The sequence below is a fragment of the Vipera ursinii genome (assembly GCF_947247035.1).
Source record: "Vipera ursinii genome assembly, chromosome: 6".
In the NCBI taxonomy this organism is placed as follows: domain Eukaryota; kingdom Metazoa; phylum Chordata; class Lepidosauria; order Squamata; family Viperidae; genus Vipera; species Vipera ursinii.
The window spans coordinates 34,506,534-34,519,563 of NC_139515.1; the positions used below are offsets into that span (position 1 = coordinate 34,506,534).

Genomic DNA, 13,030 nt, shown 5'->3' on the forward strand with positions numbered 1-13,030 from the left:
TTCTATTTATTTCAGTGGATTCATTGAATGAAACATTAACTGCTAATATGAGTGACTCTGATTTTTATGGTGGTGAGTTTTAGAGATGAACATTATTCCATTCATATAGAATTTAGTTAACTAACATTAATTCATGGCTGTTTGATCTTTCTGCTCATACTACATTAATACAGATCTCATTAGACCTGGAGATATGTTAAATAATTTACATAATATTATTAAATTTAGATAATTAGGAAATAACAGCAGAATATTTGCATGAAGAACATGTTTCATTTTGACCCAAGAATCAATCTAACAATCTTTTCATTTTTTTAAATTTTCTGATGATTCATTATTCCTGGAACTACACAATAATTCTCACTTTTTCTAAATAATTAATTTGTTAAAAAGCAAGGAAAAACTATTGTTCTGTTTAATACCTTAATATATTGTTAACTACTTAATAATTTGTATTAAGATGAATATATGCTACATGTTTAAAATTATTCATGTTCTAATGTGACATTTTATTTATTTATTCCAGTCCTTTATGAAGGTAGAAGGTTATGGTTCTCATTATGATTATGATTATTCTTTCTATAAATATCCACTTTTTTAAAAATAAAATCAATTAATACAAAAAAAAACCCAGCTTGTAATATGTCTATTATATTACCAGCTGTTTAATATACTCACTAAGCTATGTTTGTAATGTAATGTAATATAATATAATATATAATGTAATGTAATGTAATGTAATGTAGTGTAATATAATATAATAATATACCCCTGACTTAGACCATAGTATAGATGCAGATATATAGATATATATTAGAGTATTCCTGATATCATAGGCTCCCTTTACTCCACTTTACCTACCTTCAAGTACATTTTTTTCCTTTTCAGTTGCCATTGCCCATGACTATTTAAGGAATACAAACAGACATAGAATACTATTTGTTTTCTACTGTTTCATAAAAGAGCATTTAAATTAGAATATTTTTGTACTGGCTGATTTGCAACTTTTGTGTAAGTGTGAGATACAGTGCTTGATAATTTTCCTTTCCCCTTAAAACAGTAGGTAACTTATTTTGTTTGAATGCATAAAGCTTATACGCATAAAATAGGGCAGGGCAACCTGCTCTCTCTGGATTTCTGGAACATACTATTTTTTATAACATCTTTCTCCTTGGATACACCTTTAGTCCATTATTTAAAGTAATTCACAAGTTAGTATGAGCAGATATTAGAAATCCCTAAAGAATAAAATTATATCAAATTACAGTTCTAGCGTTTTCTTAAGAGAAGTTATGGAACTGCCAAGACTCTTAGGTACTAAGAAATACACATGGAGTTATTTCTGAGTAGTTTCCTTTATTGTTCCTCACTTATAGGCAGAAATCATGTCAAACTAAGAAACTATTTGCTTCAATATGGTTATACTCTGGGAACTGCTAGGGAGGAACCTCCTTCTTAATGTCTTCCTCCCAACCAAATATTTCATGCCTCTTTGCTTATGGAATGCAGCCTCTCCTTTCTTGGAATCCAGACTATATTCTACCCCACAAACTAAAGCTGGATTAAGGACCTTCTCTATGTCCTCTTTGCTTATAACTATTCAGAATCCCATTAATGAGAGCAAGAGTTTGATTATACATGGAAGATAATTAAATTAAATTATATAACAATTACAATTAATATATAGTTCAAAATCAAAGATTTTCCATGGAAGTTTTACCCATCATTATAACTCAATGCCTAGTATTTTCATTGTTGTGTTTTATTTATTCTAAGAATTTATATACTAGACTTAGATAATAAGTTTTCCAAGAAAAAGTTGCTTTTGCAATCTGTGATCAAATTTTGCAGTTTAAAAAAATGATAGAAAAAGCATTTTCTGTCATTTTTTAAACTGCAAATTTGATCACAGTTTTGATATACAAAGCAAAACCCTTATCTCTGTCAAAATTATCTCTTGCCAAAATGATTAGGTAATCCAACAAGTCATAGAAACCTAGGCAAAACTCTTTTTATATAACTACTGAATATTAGGTTTAGTGTTGATTTTGATTCCATTTAAATGATATATAATTTTTTGTCTTTTTCTTTTAGTCAGATTTTATTCAGAAAGACAGCCATCTCTTCTAACTCCTGCTGGAAATGCAAGTAGCAAAATCGAACTAAGAGGAAATACTCTTATGCTGGAATGTATTGCAGAAGGATTGTGAGTTGTCATTTAATCAAGGAAATTAAGAGTAATAATACCATTACACAACTGTAGATACCAACTATACAGCTGTGGGCTATGCTGTTTTTTATCTGATCATTCCCCTTGCTTAGCCTCCCAAGGTCTTTCCCACATACTATTACATACTATTACATTTATTATAGTTGACCAAATTATAGCAAGTGGCAATACTGCCTTTCAGCCCTGTCCAATTAAGATAACATATAGTGGGGGGGAGGGGGAGGGAGGGAGTTTATGTTTTTAAAATGTATTCTAAAACTTTTCAATAAAAAAAAGATAACATATAGTACAGGCAATAGACCCAATAAAATTTAAATACTGTATAATAAGTATTTATTATTTATTTACAAAGCTTAGAATAAATGATTATGTTTGGATTTAAAACCATTATTAAATTAATTTAATTATTAAAACAACTCCAAAATGTACTTTATTTAAACATTGTAATCTCAATTGTTCTTAATGATATTTTCTTCTGTTAGACCTACACCATTTATCCGCTGGAGCAAAGAGGGTGGTGACCTTCCTGTCAACAGGACTTTCTTTGAAAATTTTCATAAAACCCTCAAAATTATAGATGTTTCTCAAGCTGATTCAGGAAAATACAAATGTATGGCCACAAATCGTTTGGGTTCTGCTTATCATGTTATTACAGTCAATGTCAAAGGTAAAATTACTGTTGTCTTGTTTAGCATTTAAAAGTTTTCATATATATTCTGTAAACAACATTTCTGAATTCACATTCATGCCAGATCAGCAATACATCCTTTAATAAAAATAAAAGTGGCCAAGTTGCATATGATTAATTGGGACTTTATAGCAACTTTTAATTTTCTTAGTGTCTTAAAATTCTTCTTGATAATTCATAATAAACATGAGAAGAAGGAGGACCTTCAAATATGTAAAACATAATCTGAGGATATATTTAAATCTGATGGACTCTGGTAATCAATTTTTCAGTTTCTGAGGGTTGCAGTTAAACTTTTCTTTCATCTAAGTCTATATTTTAATTCCATGATATTATAGTGGGTGAAGCAATAAATAATAGAACCAGTGACAGGAAAGAAATGTTAAAGGAAAATAAAAAGATTTGCAAAAGTTGTAATAAACTGCAACATGTCAGTGCAGCAGGGAGAGAGCACCAGGGATGATAGAAGCATCACAATTGCATGTTGTTTCTGGCCTAAAAATTGCTCATATTTGGCATTTCTGGGTATATCTTAAATACGATTATCAGTAATTCTTCAAGAGCAGGATCAGAAATTTGCTAGACAAACTGAATAACATAGGATCTAATAACAAAAAAAGAGGCGGTTTGGTCTCATTATTATAGTGCCAGGCTAGAAATCAGGAGGTGGTGAGTTCTAGTTGCGCCTTAGGCACATAAACTGTCTGTCTGTCTTTGAGCTAGTTATTCTCTCTCAGGTGAAAGTCACTTGGTTGTTGTGAAGAAAATAGGAGGAGGAAGGATTATTAGGTATGTCTAACATCTTGAATTATTTATAAAAATATTAAAGACAAGTTTTTAAAAAATCTTTTAAAAAATATAATGGTAATGCCTCTGGTTGTTAGGCAAGGATTCACCCCAATCCAAGCCATTTGTGGCTTGGCCCTTCCAGTCTTGAGTCTAGTAAAGTAAAGTCTGCTTCCTCTTAAATTCCACCCATCTGCCTCACATCTCTGCCCTTTTGGCTGCCTGCCAATCCACTGCCACAAGCTGCTCTTGCTCCCCAACTCACTATGCCTCTGATATAAGAAGATTTTTAGGGATTGGAAAAAAATGTGTCTCTACCACACATTTTATATACTATTGAATTTAAATAGCTCTTAGTATAAAAAGATGATTTATGCATCTTTTTAGAATCACAACCAAGCAGATGAAGATGATTGAATGAAGTGAGCTGTAGCTAATGAATGTTTTTGCCTTTAATAACAATAGTTTGAAAAAAATGTTGCTAAAACTTTTTTTACAAAACAATTTATTTTAATTTATTTTAATAAATGCATTTTTGTTCTGTATACATTTGGAGTTTTGACATTAATTATATTAATCTATGTAACCTAATTTTTGCTACCACTGCAAAAACTAGTTGCTGAATGTTTTTGCTTCTTTCTTTTAAACTCAGCTGCCCCTTATTGGATAAAAGAACCTACAAACCTTGTATTATCTCCTGGAGAAGATGGTTCCTTGATTTGTAGAACTAATGGCAATCCTAAACCCAGCATAAGCTGGTTAGCAAATGGAATTCCAGTTGAAAGTATGGGCTGTTTTCACTTTTATGTGAAATTCTTACTTGATAATAGTGGTTTTGTCAATATAAGATTTTGAACAAGTAGTCAAAGTTTTGTTAAGAATCAGCAAAACATTTCCCACATTTGTAGAGCTTCCATGGTATAGTTTAATGTAAGTAGAAAAATGTACATTATTCTTTAAAGATTACATAGAAAGAGAGAGAATAACTTGATTAAGTCTAAAATTGAAAATTATGAATTCACTGTTTATTTATTTCAGAAGAAATGAATGATATTTTGTCTTATAAAATAAGAGTTTTTGAATCTGCAAAATAGTCAGATCATTAGTTAAGAAGTTGAAGAAAGGAATATAAAACCATTTATATCAAGTGCTTCAGTGTGAAATAGTAGTTCCTTGATGTTTTTAAACCAGGGTACTATTCAACACTTTCTGAAGTTTATTTTTTCTTTCCCATTAATTTGCTATGCACATTGATTCAGGGACTCTTGAAGAGAACATTTTAAATTATACCTCACAAAGAGAGAGCCAGCATAGCATGTGAAGCAATTAATTAGAGGAAACAGATAAGAAAGTCCTACATTGCTAAACTCATATAATGGAGAAGCACTTTAAGAAGATTTTTAATACTGTATTTTTAAAAATGATGATTCATGCTTTTTATCCACTGGGATGCTCAATTGGTATATAGCTTTGTACATTTATTTGTACAATTAATTTTACACTTATTTTTATGCTTGATTGTACACTCTAAAAAGAATTCTAAGCAGTCTGAAGATGTTCCAAGCAAGATGGGAAGCAGAATTGAGAGTAACAAAGATAAATTGGGAAGAAGAGTATGAAATTGCCTTCCTGATTATATTAGGAGCATTTGCTGTATTTTAATCTTTTGAGGAAAAAAATATCCCATTCTATTTGCATATAACCCAGAAGTAAGCCTATAAACATCTGCTATAGCTCCCAGCTTTTTTCACTACTGACCCTCCTGCTGGGAATTATAGAAATATTTAGTGACACAACTGCCTACCCTTGATCTATCAAAGAATAGAAGAGAAACCACAACTGAGTAGTGTATATTTTGTATGAAGAAAATTCTAGTCTAATTTCCATCTCCCAATGTAAGTGCGTGTCAAATAATATTAAGAAATACTGAGCCTATATATGAAATCTAAAGCTAGCTTGCAGGAATATTCTTCTGATACAAATGATCCACTGGCTTGAAATCTAATTATCATAACCTGATTTGGACTACTTAATATTAAACAATGTAATTCTGAGTTAGAATAAGGTTGGTGCATAACAGAGTGAAGGAATACGTGTGTGTGTGTGTGTGTATTTCCAGAGTTAATAAATAATCATCTGAAGAAAACTATGATGTTCGCAAAATAATATATAAAAATAATAATATATGATAAAGTAATAGAAGTGCAATGTCATAAAATATGTGATGCGAATGTTCAAACTTATATTATAAATTATATATATGGCACTGTTATATTTCTTACAGTATTTCTGATCTTTCTTCAAATTATTTTCTTACAATCGAAGAACAATTTTTCAGCATTGAATAATTTAATCTATTCTGTGTGTTTTAACAGTTGCTCCTGAAGATCCCAGCAGAAAAATTGATGGTGATACAATTATTTTCACTAATGTGCAAGAAAGATCAAGTGCTGTGTACCAGTGTAATGCCTCTAATCAATATGGATATCTATTAGCAAATGCATTTGTGAATATTTTAGGTAATATTTTAGGTGCTTTTTTAAAAATTAAAAATCCAATAATAATGTTTTATTACTCAGTAGACAGTACATACTACAATATTGACTCATTGGTAACTTTTAATATTTATTGGGCCTTTCTAGCACCTAAATTATATTATTATATTAATATAAATTTAATTATATTTAAAATACATAAACCAGTATAGTTAATGAATAAAAAAGTGTATAATGAATGTAATATTTGATATCTTAACATCAAATGTCATCCCCAATAAAGTCTTACATACAATCCTATTCATCTTTATTTGGGGAATTAGTAGGCTAGATCCTATAAAGGTAAAGGTTTCCCCTGTCTGGTTGGATCCGACTCTAGGGGATGGTACTCACCTCCTGCTTTTTAGTCGAGGGAGCCAGAGTTGTCCACAGACATTTCCGTGTTCATGTGGCCAGCATGTCTATATGCCAAAGTGCACAAAACAATGTTAACCTTGCCACTGAAGTGGTACCTATTTATTTAGTCACATGATTTTGAACTGCTAGGTGGGCAGAAGCTGGGAAAAGTAATGGGAGCTCATCCCATTATATGGTGCTTGGGTCTCGAATACAGGCTCTCAGCTTTCCAGCTGAGAAGCTAAGCATCATTTAACCACTTGAGCCATTGCTCTTACATACAATCCTATTCATCTTTATTTGGGGGATCATTTGGCTAAGTGCTATGTAACTTGCATAACCAAATTAGTTGGGTTACTCAACTTTTTAAGATATGTATGCCTTCAAATCAGTATTGATCTTGGTGACTGCTTGCACAAGTCCCTGCAGTTGTCTTGGCAACATTTTTGGAAGTGGTTTGCCCTTGCCTTCTTCCTACAATTGAGAGTATATGGCCCAAAGCCATCCAACTGGATTTGAGCCTAAAGTGGGACAAGAACTTAAATTCTTCTGATTTTAAGCCTGCTACTCTAACTGCTATGCCAAACTGGATTACAGATGGTCCCCAGGTTAAGAATGTCTGACTTAAAGACAACCCCTAAATATTTTGTTCTTACAAGGTTACTAGTCTTATTACATAAGATATAAGGCAGAGAACTGTCTTGGGAAATAAAAAAATCATAATAAATTTATTACTGAGATCTCAAATATTGCATTTACTGGAACAAAATACATTTTTTTCTAAAGTTACATATCTGTAACAGCAGAGGGTTCTACTTAATTCACTTAGGGTATGATAATGGCAACATTATTGTTACGTATTATTGGGGAATTTCATTACCCAAAGTAGGTAACATCATCAATGCTAGACATAAAAACTTATATAAATGTAAGGTATATGTCTAGATTTATAAACTTTCCTACACAAATGCATTCAAAATAGTTACACTATTTAAAAAAGATATTTTTATTTTCAGCTGAACCACCAAGAATCCTTACTTCATACAATAAACTTTATCAAGTCATTGAAAATAAGCCTGCATTGCTAGATTGTGCTTTTTTTGGTTCACCTATGCCTGAAGCTGAATGGTAAGTCATTCACAATGGGGGAAAAGTCATTCATTCTTAATGCACATTAAACTAATGTATATTGTGGGAAATCTTAAAGTTAAATAGAGGTACTTTTTGCATACTTTAATTGTTTGTCTTCCATTTCATGTGAAGGAAACCTTGATTAATTCATTTAATTTCCAATTTTATACATAATTAATTTGTCTTACACTACTTAGCAAACATCTGATGACTAATTACATCCATGACTATAAATAATTGTTATCTTTTCTTTTAAATAACTGCCTGTAGGAGGGGAATCAGTTAGGTTTGGGATCATAGGGGTAAGCAATTCCCCCTGCTAAGTGCTCTCATCATCAGAATCACCCAGGGATCAACAGCAATTTCAGAGCATGAAGTCAAAGGAATGAAAATGTTAGCTTTATGTGACATGCTATAGTCCCAAACTTTTGAGGACATTATATTAAAAAATAGGCATGTTAAATCCAATCATTTATTTTACATTTTGGGTGAGTTGGTTCTTTTGTTTTTTTCTACTAAGTATGTATATAATCATCTTTCTATAGGTTATCCAATATTGTTACATCTCTATTGGGGTTTAGGGATGCATGTTGCCTCCAAATAATGCATAGGATACTCTCTTTCCAATAAATAGGTTTCAAGGAGTGAAAGGTAGCATTCTCCAGGGCAACCAGTACGTTTTCCACAATAATGGCACCTTGGAAATTCTGAAAGCCCAGAAGGACAGCAGTGGCACATATACCTGCATAGCAAGAAATAAACTAGGAAAAGCACAGAATAGTGTTCAATTAGAAATCAAGGGTAAGAAACCATGGCTCTGAAATAAAGGCCTCCTAATCTGTTTGACAGTTTGTAACTGTTAAGTATCTTAGTAATTATTTTATGTTTCAGAACCCACAATGATTATTAAGCAGCCTGAATACAAAGTTGTACAAAGGATGGAACAAGTTTTCTTTGAATGTGTAATTAAATATGATGCAACATTAATACCTACAGTTATATGGTTGAAGGAAAATGATGAATTGCCTGACGATGGACGGTACGTATTCCTAACCCTAGCTCCATTCTTTGCAAGTTAATAAAACATCAACAAAGGGATTTAATACTCCAGATATAATTTAATAATATATCCTGTTGCAGATAAAGTATTACTATTTTTTAAAGATAGTGCTTTTTGCAATGCACAAATTATGATTTCTCTCTACCAGGCATGTATGCTATAATAAGATTCAATATAGGTAAACCCTCTGTGTAACATCATACTGCATCTTTTTTTTATTGCAAAGTTTTAAAATATATTTTTAATAACATAAACTCCCTCCCTCCCCCTCCCCTCCCCCTTGCCCTCCCTAACCCTCCCCCCCCCCGACTTCCCAGAGCTGAATACAGGGTATTAACTTTACAAACTTAAGCTAAAATATGCTACCTAACTAAAAAAACATATTAAATTCTATCGCAATTTAACTCCCCTTAAACATAACTAAATTACTAACCAATAATGAATAACTGATAATACATCATGTAAAACTAATACTTATTCAAATGCTAGATGAAACTTTTTAGTCCCATATTTATTCTGAATATATTCGATCCATCTTCTCCATTCCACAATATATCTCTGTTGCGATTGTTCTTTCAGATATGCTGAAATCTTTGCCATTTCCGCCAGGTTTGAAACTTTCAAAGTCCACTCTTCTATAGTAGGCAGTTCCTCCTTCTTCCAATATTGCACTACTAAAAGTCTTGCTGCCGTAATTAAATTCAACATCAATTTAGTATCTATGACAGTACAATCTGTAATAATACCCAACAGAAATAACTGGGGAAAAAACTTAAATTCAACATCAATTTAGTATCTATGATAGTAAAATCTGTAATAATACCCAACAAAAACAACCTTATCTTTTTCTTAAATATCTTCTGCATGTTCCACCAAACTTTACTCCAAAAAGCTTTAACTTTTTTACAAGTCCACCATATATGATAATATGTTGCATCCTCACAACCACACCTCCAACATTTGGGCTGGCACCTCGGATACATACTTGCTAATTTTTTAGGATCTAAATGCCATCTATAAAACATTTTATAAAAATTCTCTCTTAAATTTTGAGCCTGTGTAAATTTTACATTTCTGACCCATATCTTTTCCCAAGTATCCATTGTTATAACCTCCTGAAAGTTCTGGGCCCACTTTATCATACAATCTTTAACAAGTTCCATTTCTGGACTTCCGGTGGTGGCGCGGCGCCGGAGACAGCCGTTTCAGGCTGCCCGCTGCTCAGCTGAGTTGTTTTCACCCGAAACAGCGCTGATCAGCTGTTCGGGTGGATTTGAAGCCCCCTCCTTGGGAGAAGAGGAGGGGGTGAGGCCCCAGGTAGGGGTTGAGTTCTCCGGGGCCGCCTGAGCTTAAAGCTTGGGCGGCTGAAGGATTGAACTCCCCCGTAGCCTGGGTTGCTCCCAGCTGTTCAGCGTCTCTGCTCCGGGATTTTTGGAGCAGAGCCAGGCGTTTGCGACCACCCCTGCCAGAAGGAAAGACCCTGGAATAAAAAGGAGCAGGCAGAGCGGTACAGGAGGACAAGGTGAAGAGGACTTTTATTCTTACTCTCTAGCTTAATGGACTTTATAAACTTAAAGTGAAAGTGCGCAACAAGTGAAAGTAAAAAGATGGCGGCTAAACCTCCCTCCAAAACTCTTCGGAGTGCGGGAACTTCCCCGGTGCAACAGACATCGTTGCAAGCTTTGCTTCCTCCTGCTGCATTGACATCGAAGGACTTACAAGATGCTCTTGAAAAACAATCCCAGGTAATATTAGAAATGCTGGGTGATAAGTTGGCAAAGGTGGAGGAGAAATTGGAGAAACTGGAGGAGAGGATAGAAGAGAAGTTCAGTGCGATGAGGGTAGACATTTTGTCTACAGTGGAAAGCGTGGCTGAATGTGTGCAAGGTTTGGACGAAAAAGTGGAGGACCTGAGTCAAAAGAATGCTATACTAGAAGTAAAGGTACTGGAGAATGAAGATTTAAGGGACAAAATGGACAGAGAATTGAGTCTTGTCCAGTATCATCAGATGCAGTATGCTGTTAGAATTAGAGGCTTAAAAGAGAATACTAAAGAAGACCTAAAGCAGCTGATTTCTGAGGCTCTGGAAGTAGTATTGGGTCAGCCAGCATCTGAAATAAAGGGATGCATGGATAAAGTTTTTCGTGTAAACTCATGGATTGCTAGACAGAGAAAGCTACCTAGAGATGTGGTGGTTTATTTTACAAAGAGAGAAACTAGAGATGAAGTTATTCAAGCCGCCTATGATACTAAAGTTGTGGTTGCTGACCAAGAAGTTTTGGTTTTAAAAGAAATTCCTCCAAAGATTTTAAGGAGAAGGAAGGATTTTGCATTTCTTGTGCAGGAACTTAAGCAACGTGATATAAAGTTCAGATGGGAGATTCCAGTCGGATTGGTGGTGATGCATGAAGGAAAAAGATACCGTCTGGTTACTGTGACACAGGCGCGTGATTTCTACAATAATGTTTTAAAAGCAACCCCACTATCACTTCTGGAAGCTGCAAAGGGATTTGGAGAAGGGAAATCTCAAGAGACCGAAGATGGATAGACAGAGGAGAATGGTGCTGTATGGGATCAAATTACAGCCTCGTCGGCTGTTGCTGGTGAGCAGAGGGTGACGCGTGCCGCTTTAAAATGAGCAAAACAAATAAAAGAACAAGACCAGCAGAAGTTTATGGAACCTTTAAAGCATACTTACAGTACAGTGAAGCAGTGGGAGGAGCGCGGCCCAAAGGAGATAGAGGGGCTATTAAAGATGTGCTCCAACAGCTTCGGGATGGCACGTATGGCGACTAAATTTCTAACCTGGAACGTTAATGGACTAAACTCACCACAGAAGAGAAAGAAAGTTTTTCAATATTTAAAACAATTCAAGATTGATGTTATATGCTTGCAAGAAACGCATATTAGGGTTATGGACCAAAAGTACCGTATATACTTGAGTATAAGCCGACTCGAGTATAAGCCGAGACCCCCAATTTCACCCCCAAAAACTGGAAAAAGTTGTTGACTCGAGTATAAGCCGATCCGCCATTCTGCAAGCCTCTGCCGCCGGCGGAGGCTGGATCCGCGCTCTGCAAGCCTCTGCCGCCAGCAGAGGCTCGATCCGCCATTTTGCAAGCCTGAATACACAGGAATACCCTGTGTGGCCGCGGCTCTCAGGGAAGCCCTGGCTGTCCGCTTCCTCGCTCCACGCTGCCATTCGGGGCCCGCGCGTTCCCCGGGCAAATCGCGGCGCCCAGCAGGTGAGGAAACACGCACGCTCCAGTCGCCCCCCCTTCCCTCAGGAGACGCGAAGCAAGTGACCGCCCAGAGCTTACCGAGGACTTGCTTCGGTGCTTCCAGGATCGCGCGCACCTCTCCCAAGCCGCCGCCGTCCGGAGACCTGCCGAAGTTTGGGGAGGTTTGGGGAGGTGCGCGCGCACCTCCCCAAACCTCCCCAAACTTCGGCAGGTCTGCGGACGGCGGTGGCTTGGGAGAGGTGCGCGCGATCCCGGAAGCACCAAAGCCTCGGCCGCGCACAAGTCCTCGGTAAGTTTTTTTGTTGACTGGAGTATAAGCCGAAGTGGAATTTTTCAGCCCAAAAAGTGGGCTGAAAAATTCGGCTTATACTCAAGTATATACGGTATTTATCGAACTCAAGGTTGGGCATGCAATTTGTTGCCTCTGCAATGAATAAGAAAAATGGAGTGGTTGTTTAAGTTAAAAGTGCTTTAACAGCGGAATTAATTGAAGCAGATAAGCATGGAAGATATGTTATGATAGATTTGTTGCTAGAAGGCAAAAAAACGCTTTTAGTTGGACTGTATGCTCCTAATCAACAACAAGCTGACTTTTTTAGTTTACTTCATATAAAGCTTACTCAGTTGGATTACAAATCGTTTATTTTTATGGGGGACTGGAATGGTGTTTTGGATGTACAGATGGATAAGGCTGGTTTTTTTAAGCATGCTCCGAGTCATGCCAGATTGCCTAAATCTTTTTTTGAAATGAAGGATGATTTGGAACTGCGAGATATTTGGCGTGACACACACCTGCATGAAAAGGATTATACTTTTTTTTCTGATAGACATCAATCTTTTTCCAGGATTGACTTCATTTTGTTGACTAATGACTTTTTTTCTAGGATTAAGAAGGTAAAGATCTGTGCAAGAGCTATTTCTGACCATAGTCCAGTTTGGTTAGAGATCAATAAGGACAATAGAGATAGGCGCTCGTGGCGCGTAAATGAGAATTTGTTTAG

At 35.3% G+C, this 13,030-nt stretch overlaps 1 protein-coding gene across 1 annotated transcript in view; it reads left to right on the forward strand.

Annotated features, from left to right (window-relative positions):
• Positions 1–13,030, forward strand: part of NRCAM (neuronal cell adhesion molecule) — a gene marked incomplete at its 3' end in the record, with an annotated part of 181,743 nt that overhangs the window by 87,214 nt on the left and 81,499 nt on the right. The window contains exons 7-13 of the mRNA XM_083365234.1: positions 2,095–2,206; positions 2,713–2,897; positions 4,357–4,488; positions 6,080–6,223; positions 7,612–7,723; positions 8,361–8,527; positions 8,618–8,765. Coding sequence (XP_083221360.1) covers positions 2,095–2,206; positions 2,713–2,897; positions 4,357–4,488; positions 6,080–6,223; positions 7,612–7,723; positions 8,361–8,527; positions 8,618–8,765 — 1,000 coding nt within the window. The remainder of the gene's footprint in view (positions 1–2,094; positions 2,207–2,712; positions 2,898–4,356; positions 4,489–6,079; positions 6,224–7,611; positions 7,724–8,360; positions 8,528–8,617; positions 8,766–13,030) is intronic.